The 26,778-nt window shown below is 56.5% G+C and overlaps 1 protein-coding gene across 2 annotated transcripts in view; it reads left to right on the forward strand.

The window, feature by feature from the left end:
- Positions 1 to 4,471: 4,471 nt before the first annotated feature.
- MFSD4A (major facilitator superfamily domain containing 4A) overlaps positions 4,472 to 26,778 on the forward strand; it is a 28,031-nt gene continuing 5,724 nt past the window's right edge. For both annotated transcript variants that reach the window (XM_060396284.1, XM_012186949.5), the window contains exons 1-7: positions 4,472 to 4,875; positions 14,533 to 14,731; positions 15,393 to 15,653; positions 19,532 to 19,694; positions 20,086 to 20,201; positions 21,122 to 21,295; positions 24,026 to 24,173. In XM_060396284.1, the coding sequence (XP_060252267.1) occupies positions 4,646 to 4,875; positions 14,533 to 14,731; positions 15,393 to 15,653; positions 19,532 to 19,694; positions 20,086 to 20,201; positions 21,122 to 21,295; positions 24,026 to 24,173 (1,291 nt within the window). In that variant the 5' untranslated portion in view covers positions 4,472 to 4,645. The remainder of the gene's footprint in view (positions 4,876 to 14,532; positions 14,732 to 15,392; positions 15,654 to 19,531; positions 19,695 to 20,085; positions 20,202 to 21,121; positions 21,296 to 24,025; positions 24,174 to 26,778) is intronic.

Here is a 26,778-nt window from a genome sequence, read left to right on the forward strand (position 1 = left end):
GCGTGCTGCAGTCCACGGAGTCGCAGAGTCAGACACGGCTGAGTGACTGGACTGAATTGAACTGAACTGAAGCAATAATACAATATACAGCCTTGATGTACTCCTTTCTCAATTTTGAACCAGTCCGTTGTTCCATGTCTGGTTCTAACTGTTGCTTCTTGACCTACATACAGGTTTTGCAGGAGGCAGGTAAGGTGGTTTGGTATTCCTATCTCTTTAAGAATTTTCCACAGTTTGTTGTGATCCACATAGTCAAAGACTTTAGTGTAATCAACAAAGCAGAAGTAGATGTTTTTCTGGAATTCTCTTGCTTTTCTATGGTCCAACGGATGTTGGAAATTTGATCTCTGGGGATCAGTGACCCCACAAGAGACTGAGGCAGACTTACCTCTGAGTGTCCAGAATCTCTGATGGAGATGCGGGTTGACTGTGGCCTTCCGTGGGGTCAGAGCACTGACTTACAGCAGTCCTGGGAGGCTCAGTGTGCTGGCCTAAGTCCTTTGGAAGGAGGTCGCCATTATTGCCATAACCTCCACTGAGGTTTGGCCTCAGATCAAACTACAGGGAGGGAACACAGCCCCACCCATCAGCGGAAAATTGGATTAAAGATTTACTGAGCTTGTCCTTGCCCACCAGAGCAAGACCCAGTTTTCCCGGCAGCCAGTCCCTCCCATCAGGAAGGGTCCACAAGCCTCTTATCCTCATCCATCAGAGGGCAGACAGAATAAAAACCACAATCACAGGAGACTAACCAATCTGATCACACGGACCACAGCCTCACCTAACTCAATGGAACTATGAACCGTGCCGTGTAGGGCCACCCAAGACAGATGGGTCATGGTGGAGAGTTCTGACAAAACGTGGTCCACGGGAGAACGGAATGGCAAACCACTTCTGCTTTCTTGCCTTGAGAACCCCATGGCTAGTATGAAAAGGCAGAAAGATATGACATTGAAAGATGAACTCCCCAAGTCAGTAGGTGCCCAATATACTACTGGAGAAAAGCAGAGAAATAGCTCCAGAAGGAATGAAGAGGCTGGGCCAAAGAGGAAACAACGCCCAGTTGTGGATGTGTCTGGTGGTGAAAGTAAAGTCCAATGCTGTAAAGAACAATATTGAATAGGAACCTGGAATGTTAGGTCCATGAATCAAGATAAATTGGAAGTGGTCAAACAGGAAATAGCAAGAGTGAACATTGATATTTTAGGAATCAGTGAACTAAAATGGACTGGAATGGGCGAATTTAATTCAGATGACTGAATATCTACGACTGTGGGCAAGAATCCCTTAGAAGAAATAGAGTAGCCTTCATAGCCAACAAAAGAGTCTGAAATGCAGTACTTGGGTGCAGTCTCAAAAATGACAATGATCTCCGTTTGTTTCCAAGGCAAACCATTCAATATCACAGGAATCCAAGTCTATGCCCCAACCACTAATGCTGAAGAAGTTGAAGTTGAACAGTTCTATGAAGACCTACAAGACCTTCTAGAACTAACACCAAAAAAAGATGTCCTTTTCATCATAGAGGACTGGAATGCAAAAGTAGGAAGTCAAGAAATACCTGGAGTAACAGGCAAGTTTGGCCTTGGAGAACAAAATGAAGCAGGGAAAAAGCTAACAGACTTTTGCCAAGAGAATGCACTGGTCATAGCAAACACCCTTTCCAACACACAAGCCACGACTCTACACGTGGATATCACCAGATCTAACACCGAAATTGGATTGACTCTATTCTTTGTAGCCAAAGATGGAGAAGCTCTATACAGTCAGCAGAAACAAGAGCAGGAGCTGACTGTGGCTCAAATCATGAACTCCTTATTGCCAAATTCAGACTTAAATTGAAGAAAGTAGGGAAAACCACTAGGCCATTCAGGTATGATCTAAATCAAATCCCTTATGATTATACATCTTAGAGTGCAAAGTCAAGTGGGCCTTAGGAAGCATCACTGCCAACAAAGCTAGTGAAGGTGATGGAATTCCAGATGAGCTATTTCAAATCCTAAAAGATGATACTGTGAAAGTGCTGCCCTCAATATACCAGCAAATTTGGAAAACTCAGCAGTGGCCACAGAACTTGAAAAGGTCAGTTTTCACTCCAACCCCAAAGAAGGCAAAGATGGGGAGTTAGAAATAGAGGCAAATATAGTTGCAGTCCTTAAGAACTCACTGTTTAATTGGCCGCAGGAGAGGCAGGCTGGCAGGAACAGGAAGCTACCACACGGTGAAATATAACAGCTGCCATTACAAAGACTGCAGGGCAAGAGGAGTGGAGGGGGCTTGCTGGGACCTGGGAGCTAGATAGATATTTTTCTGAGAAAGCTTCCTGGAGGAGGTAGACAATGTGATGGTGCTGGAAAACAGAGGAGACAGAGACAGAGAAGAAAGAGCACATAAGCAAAACTTTTTCACATGCTTGCCCTTCCAGAACCAGTTTAGTAATCACCTGTTCCATGAAGCCTTCCCAGGCAGAACTGTCTGCCCCCTCCCCCAGGCTCTCAAAGCCTCCTATTACAGAATGCACATCATTGTTCCCTTGCCTGTTTGTCTCCTCTCAAGGGCCTCACACCTAAGGAAGGAAGAAAGGAAGGAAAGAAGGCAGGCAGAAAGATTTGACTGTAAGGTGGCTGGGTGCTGCATTCAAGGTGGGGTGTAATATTTATATGTTCACAACTGTGTAACCAACCCCCAGATCAAGTTATAGAAAGCTTCTAGCATTCCAGACACTGTGGACTTCCTCACTGTACCAGAGTCACTGTCAAGAGCTGAACCAGTAGGATGATATAACTGGGAAGTACCATCTAAGAGAATTATGAAAGAATTTCAAGCATTTGGGCTGGAGAAGCCAAGTGTGGGGGTGAGGTCATTATGTGTGTGAAGGACTAGCGTGCACAAAGCAATTAGACTTGTCCTGTGGGTGGCAGTGGGGAGCCACAGGGAGAAGCATTTCAGTTCAGCATAAAACCTTTCCTACAACCAGAGCTGATTCTAATTGAAAGCAGCCCCCCAGAAATGATAAGTGAGGGCCCTGTCACTAAGAGGCATCAGTCAAGCACTGTACTGATGAGCGTTTATCAGCAGTGATGGGGTGGGAACAGGGGACTCAACCGGAGATAACTCCTTCCAACTCTGAGCTTCTGGAATTCTTTGAGAGTGGCAGAGAGGACTCTATTTTTCTCCCCCCTCCCCGGAGGATAACATTTTACTTAATTGCAAGTACTGTGCAGGCCCAACATAATCACTACTGAACAAGTAACTGTCTTCAACTATAGACCAACCAAGCCAGAGGGACCCTGGGGCTCCCCACCCCGGTGCCTACAAACTGGGAGGATGGAGCAGATGCTAGGGTGCCCCAGTGAGAGGGGACAGGCACGTGCAAGAGAAGCTGGTTGCCTCCACCACGTGTCAAACTATCATGGGGACACCCACCCCCTTATCTCCTCAGCCCTTTCAGCCTTGGTCCCCCTTGAGGGGCAAGAGGTCATGACGTCATGGCTTCTGCCACTACCAGAGCGTGACCTGAGGGGCCTTTCTGCTCTGCCCCAGAGGTCAGTGCAGGACGGGTGCCTGGCTCCCTCATGAGCAGGACCACACAGGACCCAACAGCCACGTGGCCACCTGGGGGGAGGAACAGCCTGTGTCAACTGCAGGCTCCTGGAAGGACTCCCAGTCTGGAGTTTAACACCCTCCCACTCCACCCCCCAGCCAGCTCTTCTTCCAGTGAAGAAAAAAAAAGCATTTTTCCCCAAAACTCTTTTCTTCTTTCCCTCGAGGACGATTTTAGAATTCCTCCAAGTCACTACCCTGCTCTTCCCACCCTCCTCTCGCCCCCTTCTCAATAAGGAGGAAAGGAGAGAGATGTGTGCGGAAGAACACCTCCGTGTTCCTCCATCCCACCTGGACTGGGCACCAAGGAGATGTGTCTCAGGCCCTTCTGCTGAGCTTAGAGCGATCTTTGGGGTGAAAGCCAGGAATACTCTGCCGAGAAAAAACGTATGCAGGAGATTTTGCCTTCTATTCCAGGGGGAGACCGGGCGCTGTCGGACGCCCGAAGTCCATCAGCGAAGCCCCTAGTTTAGCGGGGAGGTCTCGGGGTCCCTTCACTATGAAAGCACAGCCCAGAACGCTGTCTGAGGGGGGCTAGCAGCTCCAGCCTCAGAGAAGCGCCGGAAGACCCCGCTCCCCAGCCTCCGGGGGTCCTTACTGGACGTCGCAGGCTCTCAGTTTGCCGAGCTCGCCAATGGGCGTGCAGGGCCCTCCGACCCCGGGGGGCCGGATAGGGAGACTGGAAAGACACGGAGCTGGATGGGAGACGGGGTGGGGTGACAAGTGGCTCCCGGAGGATCTCCCGTAGCCGGGGGAGAGCGGAAACCTGGGTGTGGTGAGGAGGCGAGACCCGCGCCCGGCACCACGCGGGGAAAGCGCGGGCCCGGACGCGGTGCCCACGGCAGGCGCGGCGCCCCGGGCGCTCCCTGGGCCCGAGGGCGGGGCCCCTCGCCGGGCGGCCCCTCCCCGCCCGCCCCCGCCCCTCCCCCGGCCCCGGGCTCCCGGGCCCGGCTGGCCCTCCCGCCGGCGGGCGGGCGGGCGAAGCGGCACTCGGGCACCGCGCGCGCCCGCACCAGTAGCCGCGAGCCCGCCGGCCGGGGCCATGGGCTGCGACGTCCGGGTGTCGGGGCTGCTCCGCCGCAACCTGCAGCCCACGCTCACCTACTGGAGCGTCTTCTTCAGCTTCGGCCTGTGCATCGCCTTCCTGGGGCCGACGCTGCTGGACCTGCGCTGCCAGACGCGCAGCTCGCTGCCCGAGATCTCCTGGGTCCTCTTCTCGCAGCAGCTCTGCCTCCTGCTGGGCAGCGCCCTCGGGGGCGTCTTCAAGAGGACGTGAGTGCCAGCCCCCGGCCCTTCCTGTCGCCCTCGTTCTGCCCCCCGCGGGGCTCGCGCCGAGGGTCGCCCCTGCCTCCGGAAGGCCGCGATCACCCCTCCCCGCCCTGCCAGCCGTGCCCTGCCTTAGCCGGAGGGCTGCCTCCCGACCCACCCCCTCCCCAGCTCTCTCCCCAAAACTCTCTCCGGAGACTGAAGGTGACTTCTGGATTATTTATTTGCCCTTACTCATAGACCCAGCCCTCATGCTGCTTATCCCACCCCAACCCCCTAGGGAGAGTGGCAGCGAGCTCCCAGAGGCTGCGGGGTCGCCTCTGGCACAACCTGTTTGAGGTTTGTCCGTAGCCCCTGCCGCTGGGGGCGGAATTGGAAGTGAGGTGGCAGGAGACGGAGTGGACCTCAGGGGCTGTGCTCGATGCCAGGGCTGGCTGCAGCCGGACAGAGTGCCCTGGGGCAGCTCCACTCAGATCCTCAGCTCCAGAGCAGCCAACAAAGGGTGTCCCTTCCCTGGTGACCACAGGGCTGGTGGGTCCTGTGTGGTCCTGCTCCTGGGGGCCCCAGGGTTCCTGCGTTGGCCCCTGCAGGCAGCACCCTTCCGCCTCTGAGACAAGCAGGACCTTAGCGCTGAGTTCACCGAAGGGGGAGGTGCACGGTGACCCACCCATAGCTTAGTGAGGTGACCCTCCATCTCTGGCCTGGGGTCTCCCTCCGCTTCTCCCACCCCATGTTATTCCTGCCCAGTGTCTGCCCCAGGGCAGGGCTCTGGGCTCTGTCTGGCATGGCCCCCAGAGGCTCCCCTTTGCCTACCATTGCAGAGCCTCGTTCTCCAGGCTTGAATTTGACAGGGCCACCTCCATGCAGCCCTTTGGAAAGGCGGCAGGATCCACTCTCCTGGGGCACCGGGGAGAGGAGACTCAAAGCAGGGGCTGGATGACTTGCGAGCCAGAGGCTGCTGGAGGCGTCCCTAGTCCTGGCTTCTGGCTGGGTGGTTTCCTGGACTGCATGGCCTCAGACAAGCAGAAGCCTGGGAACCAAGCCACAGTGGAAGCCTCTGGGGGCATGTGGGGGTGGGATTCTGGGCAGAAGCTCTGCCCTTCCGCTCACTGCTGGAAGTGTCTGTGAGGCGGGTCCCCTAGAGCTGATGGAGAGGAGTACAGTGTCCGTGCATGGAGACCCCACTTTATGCCGCCCAGCTGACCAAGCATGATCGATTCACGAGTGATTATCCCCACGGCCAAAATCCTCCTGTAAACCAAAGAAGTCTCCTCTTAAGAAGCAAGTATCCTTATGGACACTAGTGTTTCTGTGGGTTTTGTACAAGAGTGGATGCATGGAGAACTCAGAAAATCTTGAGAAAAAGCTCGAGATTCTTTCTGATTCTGCCTACGGGTTTCTTTAGAAATCATTCAGGGTATTTTTCTGTTTTTGTTTTTAAGTATTTTGACTTACCAAAGCTCCCTTACCTGGAACTTTTTAGAAACCTGTGTAGGGCAAAGAACAGGAAAGGGAATGAGGATAATTCTAAACGGCAGGTTGGCATGCCAGGATTTGGGAGAACAGCAAAGATACACACCGAACTGGGCCAGCTCTTCCTTACCTACTCAGGACCTCCCTCAGGGCTCCTTACTCAATGAGGGGCCCTAAACAGGCAGTGGGAAGGGTCTTGGCACAGGAAACGGGCTCAGGGAAAAGGAGAGTAATCATGGTAACAATAATAGCTTGCTTTTTTGAGCATTTAGGCCATGCCACACACTGTTCTTACTTGGGCTTCTGAGGTGGCGCAGGGGTAAAGAATCCACCTGCCAGTGACGGCATGCGGGAGACACAGTTTCCATACCTGGGTGGGGAAGATCCCCTGGAGAAGGAAATGGCAATCCAGTCCAGTATTTTGCCAGGAATATTCCTTGGACAGAGGAGCCTGACAGGGTCTCAAAGAGTCAGACATGGCTGAGCACACAAGCCTATACTTCTTTCTTAGTAACGTTCTTGTATCAACTCATTTAACCTTCATGACAATCGGTAGATAAGGTCTATTATCTCCATTTTGTGCAGAAGGAGGCCAAATCACAACGAGCTTAAGAAATTTGCCCCAGTTCACAGAGCTATTAAGCTGGCCAGGATATGAACCCACACATTTGTATCTAGAACCAGATAGTTTGGAAATGCCTCTTGCTTTTTCATAAAAAAGCAAGCTGACTCATAGTAGTCAGCTTCAGCTCTGCAGGGCACAAGTTATACCGTATACTCTCCAGGCAGAGGCATACAGTCCATGCTCATGGGCTGAGGATTTTTAAGCGGACACTCCCGGGGAGGACACTGTGGGCTTCTGGGGCCTCCTGCTGGGACGTGAGGGGTGGGGGTCGGGTAGGGCACGGGGAGTGTGTCCCACCTGTGATTCAGGTTTAAATTGTGAACCTCAGTCCTCCTATGGCAAGACGACATGTCCTAATCCTATCCCTTGGTTAAGAGCAAAGTAGACGTCAGTGGAAGTAGAGGGAGGTCACAGGAGTGGCTTGTGCACAGACAGGAGTCATCACCTACCTAGAGCTGGACAGCTCACCACAGTCCTCCATCCTCAAAGCAAACAGAACCTCTGCCAGCCTGAAATCGGCCTCTCAGCCTTGACTCCTGAGCTCGGGCCTCACCGCGAGCTAAAATGCTAATGCCACCGCTGCTAGTGCTTTTCAGCTTAAGTGATTACTGCAAGTGTGCTGCGAGTTCTGCAGTGGGGGGTTGGTGTAACAAACTGGGACGGGAGGGCCAGCTGTTGCGAGGGAGCGGGGAAAGTGTGGGATGGCACACGCCAGGGAGGGGACAGTCAGAGCAGCGCCCTTTCTCAGGGCTCCTGCTCGGGTCCTGCCCAGTCCTTGGCCTGCGCCAAGGAGCAGGGCTGAATCGGCTTTCTGGTTGCCTCCATGGGGATGTGCTCTGGAGGGACTGGGTGTGGAGAGCCTCAACATCAGCCTGGGCGCAGAGGAGGGCAGGAGCCCTCTTCTGGGGGAGGCAGGGGACCAGCTCTCCCTCTCTTCTGACACCGTCGGAGAGCTCAAAGGAGGCACTACATGTAGGCCGAGAGGGGAGAAGGGTATGTTTAGGGCTAGAAGAAGCTGGACACGACCTTCCTTAGAAAAATCTTATCAAGAGCAGGAAACTTTTCAGAAAAAAGCCCAAAGCCACCTAGCTGGCAGGGTGTGTAGATATGTGCTTTGTCAGACCGGAAGAAGGGGTGGGTATTTAGACAAAAGGTTGGGGTTTTGTTCCTGGTTTCACGGGGACCTGTCTTACAACTCTGGGCAGTTTGGGAGACCCCTTGATCTCAAAGATATCAGGGCAGATAAATGGCTTTCAGAGCTTCCCCAACCTTTCCCCAGCCTTGCCTGGGCGTTTCCTCTGCGTGTGTGCTCTTAATTAAAGGCTTGAGTCCGTCTTCTCTTTGCTCTATTAACAACTACCTTTTTCTCTACCTTTCTTTTTTTCCCTCAATTTCTTACAAGTCCCACCTTCCCAAGACCCACCTCTGACTCTCCCCTGCCCACTGCATGGAACCCGCTCTCCGTGGACATCCCCCCCGGCCACCCTCTGACCTACTTCTCCAGGATGCTGGCTCCCCGTGGTCTTGGGAAAGGGAAAGGGAAAGTGAAGTCGCTCAGTTGTGTCTGACTCTTTGCGCCCCCAGGGACTATAGCCTACCAAGCTTCTCCGTCCATGGGATTCTCCAGGCAAGAATACTGGAGTGGGTTACCATTTCCTTCTCCAGGGGATCTGGGCTTCCCTGGTGGCTCAGAGGTGGTCTTGGGAACACAGTGCGAAAGCCAGTTCCCTTCTCTGAGCCAGGCCCGGGTTGGTCTCCCATCTAGAAAGCCTCCTCCTCTCCCGCCAGCAGCTTGCCCACCTTCCAGCGTGCAGCAGACCTGGGCTTTAAAAATCTGTCTCCACGGGAGACAGCGTCTGGCCCAACAGTTTCACTCTTAGGTATTTTCTTCAAAGAACTGAAAACATGTCCACACGAAAACTGGTACATGAGTGTTCATAGCAGCATTATATAGCATCATAGCCGCTGTTCATAACAGCCAAATGTTTATCCGCAGACGGATGGGCAAACAAAACGTGGTCTGTCCACATAATGGAATATGATTCAGTCATAAAAAGACACGAAGTCCTGACTCTTCCTATAAATGGGTGATCTTTGACAACGTTATGCTAAGTGAAAGAGGCCGGTCACAGGAGACCACGCACTCTTATGGTGCCATTTTCATGAAAGTCCAGAGTTGGGAAAATCTCTAGAGACAGAAAGTAAATGAGTAGTTTCTTAGGGCTAAGGGTTCGTCCAGAGAGGAACGGGGAGTGACTGCTAATGGGTGAAGGGTTTCTTTTGGGGGTGATATAAATGCTCATAGATCATGGTGATGAGTTCATAACTCTGAATAAATTTTTGAAAAAACATTTAATTGTGTGCTTTGAATAGATAGTTTATGGCATGTAAATTATATCTCAATTTTTTTTAATTTAAAAAATCTCAAAACCCATCCTATCCTTTAATCCAGTAATTTAACAAATACCTCTTGAGCCAGACCCTGTTTTCAGGGTGAATATGACACAGGTCTCTGCTCCTAAGGTGCTTATATTCTGGAGGACGATTTTAGTGAGATGAAGGAAATAAAGCAAGGTAAGGATGTGGAGTTACAGAGTTGGGGTTACTTTAACTCTGTGGGGAAGACCTCTCTGTGCTGACACTTGACTGCAGGAGAGAGCCGTGCAAACAAAGGGTGTGGGCAGAGGCGTTTCAGGCAGACAGGGCTACAAGTTTAACCGGTGTGCAGGGGGCACTCCGTGTGGGCCCAGCACCCGCCAGGCCAGGGGACGGCGTCATGCGAGGCTGCTGCCGTGATCTGGGTCTAGTAGGGCAGCCGCCTTTGGCTGAGATCCCTCCCAAGTCAGGCTGCCTTGTTCTTCCTTCAGGGTCCCCTCAGCCTTAGCAGACGGTATCAAACAGGCTGGGGTGTGAGTGTGGGGGTGATCCCACTGGAGGGCTTTCCCTTGCTCCTCCTACTGGGTGCCAGCCCTCCCTTTTCTCCCGGGCTGGACCAGAGTCTGCAGCCCACCCTTGCCCCTGTGGGGTGGAGAATGTCTGGATGCCTCTGACGCCTCCTGGGTCTGCCTTCTGCCCCTTGCCCTTCGGGGAGGGGCTTGTCCGAGGTGGACAGAGGGACTCCCTTGCGGTAAAACTGTGAGGGGAATGAGGCCGCATTCTTCCCCACACCCTGGCAGTCTTGGGTGGGACCCTGGCTGACATCTGCCTGTTCAAGCCCTTCCCCTGTTTCAGAGCCAGGCAGCCCCACCTCTTATCACAGAACCAGAAAAGCCAGCGCGGGCGTGTGGGGGTCACAGGTGCCCTCTGGGCAAGGCCGAGCCCCGGGCTGAGCAGTCAGCCGTGCTCAAGGTCACATGGCCAAGGTGGGTGGCAGCTCAGCACTGCCCGCGGAGAGGGCCTGGCTCTGCTCCTGCCCCTGTCTGCACCTCCTGTGTGGGGCCGTTAATAAGTAACTCGGACATTTCCCCGGCTTCCTGACGAAGGGCTCCCCAGACTGTCTTGGGGGACCAGGGCCCTTCTTTCCACCAGCCGGCACTGGCTTCAGAACCCCAACGAGGGAGGGACAGGCAGTGATACCACACTGGCCTTCTCCCAGGTTGCGGTCAGAAGCTGGGTCCCCGCGGGGCCTGTCTCACACCTGTCTCTCGTCTGGGCCCGCCTCCCGATGTGTAAAATGAGGGTAGGGCTCTTCGGTCCTTGGTGCCACTCTGGTAGTTTCCCGGCCAGCCTCACAGGATCGCCCCAGAGGGCTTGGCAGCGAGAACCAGGCGCGGGGCCAGGGGTCAGGCAAGAGCTGGCTCCAGGCCTCTGACCCTGAATGCTGAGCGGGCCAGTGTGTCCCCCTGGGGCAGCCTGGGACCTGCAGGTGAGCTGCAGATGGCTGAGCGAGGGTTAGGCTGAGCAGAGGGGGACAAGCGGACATCTCACTCCCGCCGCACAGGAGCCTTGCAAGGCAGTGCTCACCATCCTCAATGTACAGCAGAGAAACTGAGGCTCAGAAGGGCTAAGTGTAAATGCCTTGTCCCAAGCCACCCCCTGGGAACTAGCAAAGGTGGGCCTAGGACCAGTCTTCTGATTACAAACACATCCATGCTGCCAAAGTGGCAGTGACCTTGAAGAAAAGTGCAAAGTGTTAGTTGCTCAGTTGTGTCTTACTCTTTGCAACCCCATGGACTGTAGCCCGCCAGGCTCCGCTATCCATGGAATTCTTCAGGCAAGAATCCTGGAGTGGGTTGCCACTCCCTTCTTGAGGGATTAAACGCAGGTGTCGTGCATTGCAGGCAGATTCTTTACTGTCTGAGCCACCAGGGAATGACATTGCTATTCTGTGATTTTCAACTACCCACATTCTTGGAAGGGACCCTTGACCAAATCATTGTGACCAGGCCAATTCGTGTATCTCAGTCTGGCTCTAGGATGTCTCTAGGACTCCTTTTTTCTTGATAACAACATTACCATCCTAAAGAAATTTGTTCAGGGTGATTTTTAAAAATGACTGGGCACAGCCCCACCAAAACAGCTGGGGAGGGTAAGCAGCCTGGGATGCAAACCCAATGTTCATTGAGTTGCAGCTGTCCCCATTTCCTTGGAACTGGTCTTCACCCCTGGCTGCCCCCACCCCACCCCAGGGTACCCCAGGAACCCAGCTGGCAGGCTGCAAGCCCAAACCACGGCCTGAGGTTGGCAGGAGCTGGCCCGGCTTGGCCCGGGGTTAGCAGAAGGGACTTCCCAGGCCAGCCTACCTCCAGCCTTTCCTTTCCTCGAGTTCTCTTTCCATCCCTTTCTCCTGTCTGTCCCTGGGCCTGGGAACAAAAGGCCCCCCTCTGGAAACTGAGTGGCCCTCTCTAGAACAGCAAATCGAGAGGGTGCCCGCTGGAGAGAGGAGCGGCCTGGCAGGGCTGCCCACTGGCCCCCAGCCCTTCTGAGCCCCAACCCTGTCTCCCGAGCCTCTTGCTGTTTCACTCCGCACCTTCGGGCCACCTGGCCCACTAGACTGTTTACCTTGTCACCTCTGTGTCCTTCTCTGTGTCACCACCATACCATCAGCCTGCTCACCGTCTCTGATCCCTTTGTCCAGGCCATGCTGCGTGGGGTGATAAGACAGGCCTTCCTCAAGCATTCCCATCTCACTGGCAATATTTAGCAACCCCAGATCAAACGCCTCAGGGATGGGGTCCAGGCACAGCCCAGCCGTGGGTCCTGCAAAGAGCAGAAGGCAGCAGTGTCCTTAGGAAGCTTGCGATGGAGCCAGCGTTATTGGGAAGCAGCTGGAGCTCCCGGAACACAGAGAGTGCACTCGTTTCTAGCGACTTCAGCCGTTTGCTGCGCCTCCTAAGTCCAAGGCTCTGCAGAACCTGGCCTCACGCCCTCCTCTCAGCCTGGCGGGGTCTGTGGCCCAGCGCCTGCCTTTTTACGCTCACACGTGTGCGTGCACACGCCTCCATGGGAAAGCAGCATGGCGTAGAGAGCAAGCCAGCAGCCCTGGACGGCGGTCTGGGGTCTGTCCACTGCACACGCCTCCATGGGAAAGCAGCATGGCGTAGAGAGCAAGCCAGCAGCCCTGGGCGGCGGTCTGGGGTCTGTCCACTGCTTTCTTAGCCCTTCTCCCAGCCGTCTCTGATCCCTCTCTGACCTCCGTTTCCTGTGAGTCACACGAGGCCCAGTTGCAGGGTCTAGCTCACAGCTTTGTCGTGTGCACCAAGTGTCGTGGACGCTGGGAACAAGTGTCCTTGTTCTCATGCCCGCCTAACGTTAGTTCTCCCTTCTCTCCCCGCACCTTCCCACATCCCCGCCCCTCTCAGCTCACCGCCCCCAGGTCAGGTGCCCCCAGGAATGTACTACTGGCTACTTAACCACTCTCATCCAGGTTTTTCAAGACAGGAATGATAGTGTTTTTCCGGAGAGCTTTAGGAGTAATCCTTTAGGGTCCTACTCCACCTTTTTGTACTTGGAGCATCTGTGCTTTACCAGAAAGTGGTGAGTGAGGAAGTCGCAATGCCAGTCCATGGAGTAGCTCAGAGGGGAGACCTCGAGGAGGAGACGGGGACCCTCTGCTACCCCTGAAGTCAGGCCACCCTGGAGGCTGCCCAGTCAATCTCGTGCAGGGAAAGGAAGGGGAGAGAGCCGTCTGAGAGGCCTGTCGGCCTGTGAGGTGTGGCTGTCTTCTCGGTGCCAGTACCAGGAGACGACCCACCGGGGAGCAGGAAGCAGAAGCGCGTGAAGCCCGGGGAGCAGGCCGGCTGTCTGTGCCGGAGGCCAGGGGTGCGGGGGGAGCAGGACGGGGGCTGGGGTGGGGGCCCGAGTAGGCCTCCCCGCAGCACGACCCCCTCTTCTGGCAGCTGAGGCTCCCCTGCCTTCTCACACACAGCTCTGAGCTGGGAGTTGGCAGTGGTTACGATGGGTAGACCAGCCTGCAAACAAGAAAACAAGGAAATAATGATCCGCTACTATCAGCAGAGCCCTTCTGATAACGGATTTAATCAAAGATGGAACGAGATGAAAAGCTGAGTGCCCAAAGGGTCAGAGGCAAGAACTCCTAGGAAAAGACAGTCTGAGGTGTCTCTTGGGGCCTCTCACTGTCATCAGTGAGCTGGAAATGCCGGTCTTGACGTGTAAATACTGACTCTCACCAACCCCCTCGACCCTCCAGGTCTGGAGAGTCAGATGGAGGTTTCTAGGGCTCTCCAACTTCTCATAATCTGAGGTGCCTCCTCTACAAGCCCTCCCTTCCAGAACCTTCTTCTGCCCACTCTCCTTGCCCCCCTGCCCCCACCTTAGCCTTTCAGACTGGCCTCAGAAAACACGAGGCTCCCTTCCTTTCTCAAGAGTCCGGTTGCTGGGCAGGTATACCCGAAAGGCCGTGACAAAGCCATAAGCTTCTGTGCAGTGCTCACTCTCTGCAGCTCTCTGGGCTCCTCCAGGGAAAGCTCTCTACCCAGACACTGCTCCGTGGGGAAGGCTGAGGGCCTCGCTTCTGGACACTTGCTGGGCACGTAGAAGGGTCACCAGATTACCCAGATACCTGGGCTGAGGGCTTGATTTGGGCAGCTTGGGCCTGGAGCCTGCAGAGGGCCCGGTGTGCCCTACACCTGTGTGTGGGAGGGGGCACCTGGCCGCCCTCCCAGGCCCACATCCAGCCTCACATACGTGGCACAGCTCCCCGGAGACGCTCAGAACCGGTTCACCCCACACCTTCCCTGGGAGGGATGGAGGTATCTTCACATCATAATTGTTTATCAGCAAACAGTTTAAAGTAAATGATACAAGATCACTTTTATAAGTCCAATAATAGCAGTTATGCCTTATGAAACATCCCTTACATAGTTCTCACGACCACCCTGTGCGGCAGGGACTGTCACTGGAGGAGACTCAGACATCTTGCCCACAACCTATAGCTAATAAGCGACAGAGCGCCACAGCTCCCTTCACCCTCGGACCAGAGGATGAGAGGAATGTCTCGGCTTCCCTGGGGGCCTACCCAGCAAGTAGATGAGTAGATGGGGCTGAGCAGGTCCTCACGTGAAGGGCTGCAGCCCCATCCACTGACCTCGCCCCCCACCCTGCAGCCTGGCCCAGTCGCTGTGGGCCCTCTTCACCTCCTCCCTGGCCATCTCCCTGGTGTTTGCCACCATCCCCTTCTGCCGGGACGTGGAGGTGCTGGCCTCCATCATGGCGCTGGCCGGCCTGGCCATGGGCTGCATCGACACCGTGGCCAACATGCAGCTGGTGAGGATCTACCAGAAGGACTCGGCCGTCTTCCTCCAGGTGAGCCCCCGGCGGGCCTGGGGCTGGGGCGGGGCAGGGCTCAAAGGAGCTTCCTCAGCCCCCTGCCCGGGCCGGGTGTCCCTTCCTCACGGCCAGGACAGTGACCTGGAAAGAGCAGCAGGGTCAGGTTCAGAGTGACCACTTCCAGCTGGGCCATACTGGCTGTTGGCCATACTGGACTTGGGTGTCTTCATCTCTAAAACAGGGTGGTGACCAGTGTGTGCAGAGAGTCACAGGAATCTAAGTGCTAATGAGAAAAGGCTCTTTGTAAATTGGGAAGGGGCGTGATGGAAGGATTTGCTGTTCTCTCGTCTCCTGTGTTTCTTCTTCCATCCTTCTCCCCCCTCTTGCCCAAGACTCTAGTCCAGCCCTTCGCTTTATCAACCCTTCTTCCCTTTGGGGTGTTACCTGGTGGATTCTAGCATGGGGATAGTCCCAGCTGAGGGTTAAGCTTTGGGAAAGAAGGGAGTGAGGGAGGGGTTGGCCACTGTCCCCACGTTATCTCAGGCAGGAAGGTGGGGACGGGAGCTTCACTCCTCACCCCTTCTGCCTCCCACCCTCTGCTGCATCCAGGCAGGGGCTCCCCAGATGGGGCACACAGTGGGGTCATGCAAAGCCTGAGCCACGCCTTCACCACCCTCAATTCTCTCCCCCCCCCCAGGTTCTCCATTTCTTTGTGGGCTTTGGTGCCCTGCTGAGCCCTCTCATCGCCGACCCTTTCCTGTCTGAGGCCAACTGCTTGCCTGCCAACAGCACAGCCAATGCCACCTCCGGCAGCCATCTGTTCCATGCCTCCAGGGTCCTGGGCCGCCAGCACCCTGAGGCCCAGCCTTGGTCCAACCGGACGCTGCCTGGGCTGCCCTCGCAGGACGGGGCAGGGACCCGTGTGTCCTATGCCTTCTGGATTATGGCTCTGATCAATGTGAGTGCCCCTGGGCAGGGCTGGGTGAGGGCTAGTGGACAGTCCCCTACCAGGCCATACCAGCTCCCAGTACAGATTCTTCCATTTCTGAGAAGTGGACTGGGGCTGAGATGTGCCTTCAGGAAGAAGGGAAAGCTGACCCCCAGAGATGGATCCTGACCACAGGGAGTCACAGGAGGTCACCTCTAAGGCCCTTCAGTTGTGACACCCTGGGACTGAGATTCTCCAAGGAGGTAAAACAGTGAGCAGGTCTAGCGCCATGACATCAGGGCTGACTTCCAAGTCCTCGGAGCTCCCCTAAGGCAACCAGCTCTTCTTCTCCAAGGGCAGCTGAAGTGGACCTCGGGACAGAGCCCTGCAGGACATGCCAGGCTCCCCTCTGGGGTCCTCAGTCGCTAGTGGGCTTCTCCTGTTCCTGCTGTGAGGTGGGCCCCCATGGAGGCTGGAGGATGGACAAGATGACCTCCAAGGGGCCCTGCATGAGGTGGCTGCCCTGGTGGGGACAGAACGGGGAGACCACCACACGGTGGCCAGGGAAGGTCTCGGGGCCCTCTGCACCCCAGCTCGCATGCTCCTCTGCCAAGTCAGGGCTGACTCGCACCTGGCTGGAAGCCCCCTGGGGCCCTGCAGCCTAGGTTAGCCCAGGCTGGGGCCAGAGCGAGAGGACGGGGAACCCCCGCCAGCTCCTGGCCAGCTTAGGGCTGATGGCTGGGAGCAGCAGGGGCAGGCGCTGGGGTGGGGGTGGTCCGCCCGGCCGTGGGGTGCAGGTGGAGCAGGCGCTGGGGTTTGGGGGGGTCTGCCTGGCCGTGAGGTGCAGGTGGAGCAGGCGCTGGGGTGGGGGGTGCAGGTGGAGCAGGCGCTGGGGTCAGGGGCTGAGGTGGAGCAGGCGCTGGGGTGGGGGTGGTCCGCCCGGCCGTGGGGTGCAGGTGCAGCAGGCGCTGGGGTGGGGGGTGCAGGTGGAGCAGGCGCTGGGGTCAGGGGATGCAGGTGGAGCAGGCGCTGGGGTGGGGGTGGTCCGCCCGGCCGTGGGGTGCAGGTGGAGCAGGAGCTGTGGTTGGGGGTGGTCCGCCTGGCCGTGGGGTGCAGGTGGAGCAGGCGCTGGGGTGGGGGATGCAGGTGGAGCAGGCGCTGGGGTGGGGGTGGTCCGCCCGGCCGTGGGGTGCAGGTGGAGCAGGCGCTGGGGTGGGGGGTGCAGGTGGAGCAGGCGCTGGGGTGGGGGGTGCAGGTGGAGCAGGCGCTGGGGTGGGGGGTGCAGGTGCAGCAGGCGCTGGGGTGGGGGGTGCAGGTTCAGCAGGCGCTGGGGTCAGGGGCTGAGGTGGAGCAGGCGCTGGGGTGGGGGTGGTCTGCCCGGCCGTGGGGTGCAGGTGCAGCAGGCGCTGGGGTGGGGGGTGCAGGTGGAGCAGGCGCTGGGGTGGGGGGTGCAGGTGGAGCAGGCGCTGAGGTGGGGGGTGCAGGTGGAGCAGGCGCTGGGGTCAGGGGTGGAGGTGGAGCAGGCGCTGGGGTTTGGGAGGGGTCTGCCTGGCTGTGGGGTGCAGGTGCCTCATCGTTTGTCACTCTGACTTGGAGTCTGTCTTGTCACCCGTCCCAAGGCAGGCAGGCTAGGCCTCAGAATGGCGCCATACAGGTAGTATTGAAAGAGGCCTTTGAGGATACCCAGTCCCACTTAACTGAGAAGGCAGGAAATGGCAACCCACTCCAGTGTTCTTGCCTGGGGAATCCCAGGGATGGAAGAGCCTGGTGGGCTGCCGTCTCTGGGGTCACACAGAGTCGGACACGACTGATGCGACTTAGCAGCAGCAGCAGCCCCGCTAAACAGCCAGACCGTCACTGGCTCCAGGGCCTGTAAAGGGGCCAGTCAGAGACTTGACCAGGCTGGAACCCTGGCCTCCGACACGAAGCCCTCCCAGCTGCCCTGTAATCGACTGCTCACTTCCTTTCTCTTTTGTAACTTTCCCTGCACCAGAGTGCTCATGGGAGGGCCTCAAAAGCACACCCCTCTCCCTCTGCTCCTTCCCTTTTCTTCCCATGGCCATCATTGTTCGGGGAACAATGCAGCTTTGGGCCTTGTCCTCCAAGGGGGACCTAGGAAGGCAAAGGGCCCTGTCAGTACAATGACAAGGCTGAGACTCTGGACCAGGAAGCCGGAACATCCAGCCAGCTTAAGCCCGAGGTCTGTTTTCTCTTGCTCCACGAGGCACAGACTGGAGGCACTTTGTTTGCTGCAGGATTTCCGGACTTTTTCCATTGGTTTGTGTCTGAAGATAAACAGTCCACCCCAGAAGAGAATGGGCTAAGCATGCATGTGGGCAAATGCAAACACACAGGCCAGCCCACCTGGCATCCTCTGGCTTTTAAGGTGGAGCCTCTCTTTCCTGAATGGGCTCTTAATAAAGATCCAGTGTGTTCCTGCTGGCAACATCAGCCAACCCTGGTGAAGTCCTTCCCACCACCCACCTCTCTGGAAAGCCCAACCTGAGTGAGCACACCTCTTTTACAGCTGTTTCCCCTTGGCCTTCACCCAGGCGTTCTGCTGCCAGAGGCCTCTGCATGTGGGTTTCCTGTTTCCCCCATCAGATTGGAGAGAGGGCTTTACCTCCCACATCAGACCCGGGACTCCGGAGGCAAGGGCCGTCTCCTCCATTCAGGCCCGGTTTATGGCTCTAATGCTGCTGGGGTCTGCCTGACTGACATTAATAAGGGGAAGGAGGCTCCCAAAGTGCCCCCAAGGAGGTGCCAGCACAGGGGTGGTGTTTAGCTGACTTGGGGAAATGCCTGTGTGAGCCAGCCTGTCTCCAGGCGAGGTAGAGGCTTGCCCAGGGCAGTGCCAGGCAGAGGCTGGCAGCTAGCTGATGTCTGTGCCAGCTTTGCTTGTGAGCCCCGAGGAGCCCATTGGCCCCTGGGACACTTCCATAGCTCCCTGGGCTTCTTCTTCTAAAGCAAAAGGAGCCGGGATGCAGTTACGGCAGGAAGGGCAGAGGTTAGACTCGACGAAGGACTTCCTGGCGGCAAGGGTAGTTAGACACAGGCAAGGCACCTGAGGGAGGCGGTGGAGGCAACTCCAGGAGAGGAGACAGTTCTCATTGCTCTGGGGGTTCCTAAAACCAAAGCGAATTAACGCAAATATCAGTCAACCTGACTCTGGGCTCTGCGTGCGTGTTGTTCGTAGCATGCATTTCTCACTCTAAAGGAGGCCCTGCCTCTGTTTACCTTGAGGGCAGCCCCTGTGCTTTTGTGAGGTACATCACCCAGAACAGCCCCTGACATGGAGACAGCACTGGTTAGAATCAGGATGCCTGGGCGCCAGTCTAATCCTGCCTCAAGTCAGCCATGTGGCCCACACTAATGCTCTCAGACCTTCCCACTGCAGCAGGCTTACACTAAGTGATAACTCCGAGCCTCAGCTGCCCCACCTGGAAAGTAGGTTTAATGATTTCCCCCAGCACATTTTAAAGAACTGTGATGAACAAAAGCCAAACTCCTTTCTAAAGCATCACATGCTCTACCAGCGTGAATGAGTGTGAGGGGCCATTGCCAGCCCTGCTCAGGACAAGGATGTTGGAAAGGAGTTTATCTCTTGCACGTCCGGTGCCAGCAGAGGCCCCATGCGAGTCCAAGCTTTGCGTGTGAGAAGCACCTGTCTGTTCAGGGAAATGACTGCAGCTGAAGTCTTGCAGCAATTACAGCAAGCCTGCAGGGGTCAAGGCACCTGGCAGTCTTAGCTGGGGCTGGCTCTCAGGGGGCACCCTGTGGAAGGAGCCATCGTCTCCCAGGGCCACGCAGACCTCGGCCGCACAGCTGGGCGGAGGGGGTGCAGCAGGCCGGGCTGGGAAACGGGCCGCCTGGCAGGGAGCGGGCTCTGACCCTCTGCCCGCCCCCAGCTCCCAGTGCCCTTGGCCGTGCTGTATCTGCTGTCCAAAGAGCGCCTGCTGGGCTGCTGCCCTCAGAGGAGGCCCCTGCTGCTGTCTGCGGACGAGCTCAGCCTGGAGACACAGCCTCCTGAGAAGGAAGACGCATCCTCGCTGTCCCCCCAGTTCCACCCAGGTGGGGACTCTTAAGGAACCCTCAGGCTCAAAGCCCCATTCTGAGGCTCCCCTGCTAAGCCCTCCCTCCCAGAGGGCAGACGTGGATCACAGGTGGTCATGGCTGGGAAAAAACCCTTGGCCCTGCTGGTCTCGGGGTGTGGGGAGGGGCAAGAGATGGAGCAAACGGGACAGGAGGAGAGGAGAGCAGCTCGCACCCCCACCCTGCCTCACCCTGGCAGTGTGACCTCGGGCACGCTGCCTAGCCTCTCTGAGCCCTGCTTCCAGCCGCCCTGCGAAACGGACAGAGGCTGTCCTCATGAGCCGTCGGAAGGTGGAGAAGGTGGGAGGCAGGAAGTGGTCTCCTTTCTGCCAGAACTGAGACCTGTCCCCCATTCCTGTGTCCCATCCAGGGCACGAGGACCTGTTCAGCTGCTGCCAGAGGAAGAACTTCAGAGGGGTCCCTTCTTCCTTCTTCGCCATCCACATCACAGCCGCCCTGGTCCTGTTCATGACCGACGGGCTGACGGTGAGCCTGCCCTTGGAGGGCGCCCCTCATGGGGCACCCCCTGAGCCTCAAGTCCAGGTGTGGAGAGAGAAAGGAGGTGAATCAAGGTTTCCTAGAGACCGCACCTCTAGTACAGTTGATCCAAGTGTTTAAACTCAGTATAAGTCCCAGGCAAGAGCCTCTCTAGAACTGAATACAGCCTCTGGGAACCTTGGTCTTCTGTGTTGTTCCGTTTTTATTTTCATGAACCCTGTGGATAAGGGACTCTGGTGTGTTACACGTTTTTCAAAGGGGCAGTGCCCTGTTCCCCCAGGTAGAGGTCATGCCATATAGACGCTAGGGCTTTCTGCTTCCTGGAACACTTTCCAAGCCTCGGCTTCTCAAGCCACGTGGTAAACAAGCTACAGGCAGTATCCGGGCCCAGCTAGCCACCAGTGACCTCTGTTACTCTGTTTACTGCTTTTCTCCAGAAACCTCTGCAGGATTAGATTAGGACTGTTTGCAGTCGCTGATTGATTAACTGGTTGCCATATGAGGGACTCTCCAAAGAAAAGGCCCTGAAGGCCTAGATGACCTGGTAGAAAGTACTCGTGACAGAACTGGTTGACTTCCAATGCTCAGTGTGACCTTGGGCAAGTCACTTCCCTCCGCCCTTTCATCTGTAAAATGAGATGCGTGTACACACCTTTTTTAGCTGCGGCGCCCTTCCTTTAGCAAAAAACCTTCCTGAGCCCCCGGCTCCCGTGGGCACCATCTGCAGGCTTCCCGTGGGCACTGTCTGCGGGCTGTGGCGCCCAGGTTCCAGCCTCAGCTCAGGCCCATGTGTGCCAGGTGGGCTCGGCTCCAGGCCTCTGGAGCAGGGCTGGTCCCCACTGGCCCAGACCACGCCTGCCCGGCTGGGGACACTGCAGGTGTGCTCAGCGGGACCCATCTCCCCACAGGGCGCATACTCCGCCTTTGTGTACAGCTATGCAGTGGAGAAGCCGCTGTCCGTGGGACACAAGGTGGCCGGTTACCTCCCCAGCCTCTTCTGGGGCTTCATCACCCTGGGCCGGCTCATCTCCATTCCTGTCTCCTCCAGAGTAAAGCCAGCCACCATGGTTTTCATCAATGTGGTAAGTGGCCCCTTTCACTGCTTGGAGACCCAGAAGAACCGTTCACCCTGTGCCATAGCCCTGCCCCAGGACACCTTCTCAGACTGGACTCTGCCCCAGGTGAGGGGGGCGGGGCGCGGGGGTGGAATGTCGACGCACAAGGGTGGGAAAGAGATGCTGGGGTGGAAACCCAAGGCATGCGGCCCACTTGCATGGTCTTGGAAAAGCTCTTTCCTCTCTCTGGGGCTCAGACTTTGTACCCACTGAAGAAAGGGGCCATGGGAAGTGACTGGTGCTGTGTCGGGAGCAGGTCCCCGCTGACAGCCTGCCGGACGAGGAGGGAAGCAAGGCTGACCTCGATCCTTCCTGGTTCACCCTGGTGCCCAGGGAGGAGGTCAGAGCGCTGTGGCCGGCAGAGGCACCATCTTGGGGATGGTGCCTGGGAATTTGCATCTTGCAGCTCTCCCAGAGTAGCACGTAGGATGACCTTCAAGGAGCTAGTCTCTCTGGAGGTCTGGGCCTGAGAGGTGGTTAAGACTTTCCATCCTGATGTGTATCCCCGCCACCACCTATGACAAAGAGGTCCAGATTACAGACTCCTGTAAGGTTGTTTAGCCCAACTTCTGACCAGGGCTCAAATCACCTCTATAATACTGCTTCCAAGCGGTCTAAAATCTGTCTAAACACCCCTAGTGAATGGAAACTCACCACCTCTCCAAGAAGTCCAATCCACTGTCAGAATGTACTTTCTTGAGTTTCTAGAGGAGGGTGGGGAAATAATGTAGAGGCTCTTGCCTGGAGAATCCCATGGACGGAGGAGCCTGGCAGGCTACAGTCCACGGGGTCGCAAGAGTTGGACACGACTGAGCGACTACCACCACCACCACCATAGAGGCCAAAGGTCATGAGCCCCAAGAAAGGCCCTTGGATTGGGCCTTGTGCTGACTGATGACTTAAAAGAAAGAACTTTTGTTCAATGTAGCTGGGAGGTGGGGGTGGCGTAGAAGCCAAACTCAAAGAGTTTGGGAATTCCCTGGTGGTGCGGGTTAGTGGTGAGGACTCATTGCTTCTACTGCAGGGGGCATGGATTTGATGGGGGCTGAGAGCAGGGAAGGGAAGGGAGAGGGAGAGAAGGAAGCAGACGTGTGAGGAGCTGAACAGGCTTGTTTGACAAGAGTTGGGTGGTGTGAGTGCATTTGCAGGCAGAGGAGAGAGGGAGGGAGCCTGTGAGGACACGGGGTCAGAGGGGACGCGAATGGGGAGGCCAGGGAGAGGCGAGGGGTCGGAGGGCAGCGTGTGGAACAGGGGTGGCGCGATGCAGGTCCCCCTGGGGGAGAAGATGAGGGTACAGAGGCTGCTGGTGGCCCGGCTCTCCAGCACACGAGGCCAGCTGCTTAAAGACAGAGTGACTCTGAGTTTGGGAGAAAGCAGGAAGTCGGAGGCCTCCACGGGACTCAGACACTGGCAATAAACTCAGCCGGGGTGCTGGGTTTAAAGAGGAAAATCAGATTTCTGGGTCCAACTCAGACTTGGTGAATCCGAATGTCCAGGGGTAGGGGCTAGCAATCTATACCGTCAACAGACACCCGAGGGTGGGGGTTGGAGGGTGGGGGTGTTCCTGTCATCAAGAAGTTTGGAAAAACACTATCCTACAGCAAGTGATTCCCAAATACATTAGCCCCCTCAACCCCATGTGCTTTTGGAATATACAGATTCCTGGGCCCCGGCCCCGGGGAGTCGGGGAGTGGAGTGGAACCCGGGTGTCTGAGTTGTTTTTAAGCTCTTTAAGTGCTTTTCTTCGGCAGGTTGCTGGGACCGTAACTGAACCGCCCTGAACAGGGTGCAGCTGCCAAGTCTCAAATTCACCGCGGTTTCTTCTCAGATTCCACTCCGTTTAAAATTAAGGGTTAAGGGTTATTCTGCTCTTGATGTTCTCCTGGATCTCAACAGTCACTCACGGGTTGATGAGCACACACGCTGTGTGCGGGGCCCTGCAGGGAACGGCTAGGCTGCCGTGTTCTCTAAGTGGAGCTCTCTGGCTTTAGGGCGCTTCCAGTTGGCTAGGGAAGAAGATGGGGAGAGGGAGTCTGTGTCCTGGCTGGAAGGCAAGGCGAGGGGGAGGAGCTGGTAGGCAGCTGGGGAGCGGGCTGAGGGCCCCGGCTGGGCTGGCCGCTGGCGAGCGGGCACGCCGAGTGGGGGCGGAGTTGCTAACTTGCCCTGGCATCCTGCGTCTTCTGTCAATCAGGCGAACGTAAGCGAGAGGTGCGGTTTGTTGTTGTTTTTGCCACACCTCGCCACGTGTGAGATCTTAGTTCCCCGTCCGGGGATCAAACACACGCCCCCCGGCAATGGAAGCGCAGGTTCTGAACCGCTGGACCGCCAGCGAAGTCCTGAGTTGGGTGTTTTTCAAACGTGCCAAGTGTAGCGATTCTCAGGTGACTCTTGGAGGCCTGGTGTAAGCGGAGGGGAGCAGGAGGCGACCGCGCCTTAAGCTCGCGCGGCAGGCCGTCCGCGCGATGCCGGGGGCTGCTCGCCCTCCTCTCCGGGTCTCTCCGGTCCTCGGCGTTCTCCTTCCTTGGCAGACGCAGCTGGGGAAGGTGCAGTTCCCGCGCACTCCACAGGGCCGTGCCCTAGTCACACAGCCCGCCCGGGGCCAGGAGGCGTTTCGTCTGGAGACGGACCGGCTTTTCTTTCTCAGCGGCCACCCAGCTGCTCCCCAGCTCCTCAGCGCCCCCTTCTCTGCTGTGACAGGTCGGCGTGGTGGTGACGTTCCTGGTGCTTCTTGTTTTCTCCCATAACGTGGTCTTCCTGTTCGTGGGGACGGCCAGCCTGGGTCTGTCCCTCAGCAGCACCTTCCCCAGCATGCTGGCCTACACCGAGGACGCGCTGCAGTACAGAGGTGAGCCCCTGCTTCCTCCGCGCCCACCCTCTCCCCGGGGCCTCACAGCCTGAATGTGGGAAAGGCTCACAAACAGTGTTGTTCCGACCCGCGTGGCCCCCTTCTTTCAACATATGCTGGATCGTGAGATTTCAGACCACAGACAAGCAGTGAGCGCCTCTTTCCCATCTTCTTTTTCCCCATAGTGGTTGGTGGTGGTGGTGGTGGTTTAGCCGCTCAGCCGACTCTGTGTGACCTGGACTGTAGCCTGCCAGGCTCCTCTGTCCATGGGATTTTCCAGGCAAGAATACTGGAGTTGGGTTGCCATTTCCTTCTCCAGGGGATCTTCCTGACCCAGGGATCGAGCCCAAGTCTCCTGCATTGCAGGCAGATTCTTTACCAACTGAGCATGTCACACAGCTGGCATTTTGGGTAACAGGCATGTACTGGAAATTCCAAGTTCAAGGAAAAGCAAATATGCATGGGAAAAATTATAGCACAGAGAAAGAGTTTTATAACTTATCAGTAAAAGTACCTGCTTGCTTTGTTTTCTTGTGGATGTTGTTGGAAACAGAGGATTGGAACAGTGACTCCACACCTGATTCACGGTTGTGACATGGCCTCTTTGAAAACCTCTGATTCTCTCAACTAAGCTTCCCTTTCTGTAGCCTCCCGAGTGTGCATAGCAAAGATCTTTTTCAGAAAAACAAGTTAATTAAAAATTATTATGTTTTGAACATTTAATGTTACCCTCAGACGTAATCAGAGATTCCCCAGAATGTTGGAAAACCACCACTAAAGATGAGTGATTTCTTTGGAGCAGGAGTGGGGGCAGTTGGTGTCTGGGGGCTGGAGCGTGGGGCAAGACGGGATCAGAGCAATTAGTGCTACAGCCCACCCATCTGCTGAGCTGATCCTGAGACCAGGATCCTTGAAATCCCAAACTTCAAAGAAGTAAATGGAGGAATGAGCTGATGTGGGTATCACATATCACCTAGTATATCCCACAGAGGTTAAAGGGATCAGCAAATGTTAGAGTTTAATGATAATAACAAGGTTATGTCGGCTGGTTCTGCTGCAGATAGTCACTCAACCTCTCCTCTTTTCTCACCATCCCTGCCTTGGTTCAGGCCTTTATCAACCTCTCACCTGCTTGGAATAGTTAATGGAGCCCACCTTTTCATGATTTCTGATCGCCCCCATCTGTGCCATGGCAGCTCTTGGCTTGTCTCCTGGCCGTCCGATTTGCCTCCATCAGAGGTTCTCAATGTGGTTCCACATTCTAATCACCCGGAGCCCTTGTAACAGAGCCTGGGCTTCCTCTCCACACAGTCTGATGTACTGCAGCTGCCGGGTGATGGTACCGTGTAGCCAGGGTGAGGGCCGCTTCCTGGGCCGCCCTGCAGAGCTGCTCACAGCCCCCACGCCTTCCTCTGGCGCGCTCTCCCTTTCTGCAGCCGCCCTGTTCAGTCACCTGCCACCCCTCGATGGCACAAAACCCGCCGTCTATCTCCACCCTTTGGCACAGGCGGGACCCTCACCCGGAACGCCCTCTCATCTGCCTGCTGGCGCTCCGCCCCTCTCACACCCTCGGGAGCCTCTGACCCCACTGGGAAGGCGAGCCCCTTCCCTGTCCTCGCCCTGCCTGTCCGTCCCACCTTCGTCCTAACGTTACCTGCCGCTCCTCGACATGCACCCTGAGTGCACCAGCGAGGGACGGAGGCCAGAGCTTGGCTTTGAGGTCAGCAGGAGACCTGAAGGTCCGCCTCGCCTCCGTGCCTTCCGGCTCTGTCACCTTGCCCAATTCATCTTCCTCCCCGCTTCTGAGCCTCAGTTTTTCTCTGTGCAAAATCAGAATGCCAACACCTTCCTTTTAGGGCTGTCCTGTGCGTTGGAGGGCATGCAAAGCTCCTGACTCAACAGCGTAAGGTGCTCACAGGTGCTCAGTATAGATGTTAACTCGGGTGAGTCACCTGAGTGCCCTCAGGGTTTAGCACAGTACCTGCCCATAGACGCTACTGAGGAGAGCAGACACGCACATGGGTGCTACGGACCATCTAGAGACAGGCTCACGGAGGGGACAGAGCACCGAGCTGGCCCAGGGTGGGTCAAGTCACTGAGGAAGGGCGTGCTGGGGAAGGGAGAGGCAGGGCAGTGAGCACTGTGAGGGCGAGGGCTGAGATGGGGGTACACCTACGTGAGAAAAACGGGGGCCTGGAATGCCGGAGGAGACGACGCTGATCTCTGAGTGTCTAGCAAATGTTGGTGCTGGTGACAGGCTGAACTAAAATTCAAAGTGCGGACTCTCTCGTGGGCTGCCTGGCAGACAGGGCAGGCGGAGGGGGCGCTACACGAGAGCGGGGAGCTAGGGACAGAGGGAGCACAGAGGAGCAGCTAATGCAGGCTCAGGGCTGGGAAGATGATAATGAAGGCAATCTCCAAACACGAAGGAATTTTCTAGACCAAGAGGAGGAGGAGGGTTCAGGACGGGGTGAAGGCGCGTGTCAGAAGCTGGCGGTGAGCGTGTGCGCAGGTCAGCAGACGCAGGAGTCTCTCCTGGCTGGAGGGTGGATTGTGAGCAGACAGTGTGATAGTCGGAGCTTGCAGTGGGGCAGGTGATAAGAGC

The sequence above is a fragment of the Ovis aries genome, chromosome 12, assembly GCF_016772045.2.
Source record: "Ovis aries strain OAR_USU_Benz2616 breed Rambouillet chromosome 12, ARS-UI_Ramb_v3.0, whole genome shotgun sequence".
Lineage (NCBI taxonomy): Eukaryota > Metazoa > Chordata > Mammalia > Artiodactyla > Bovidae > Ovis > Ovis aries.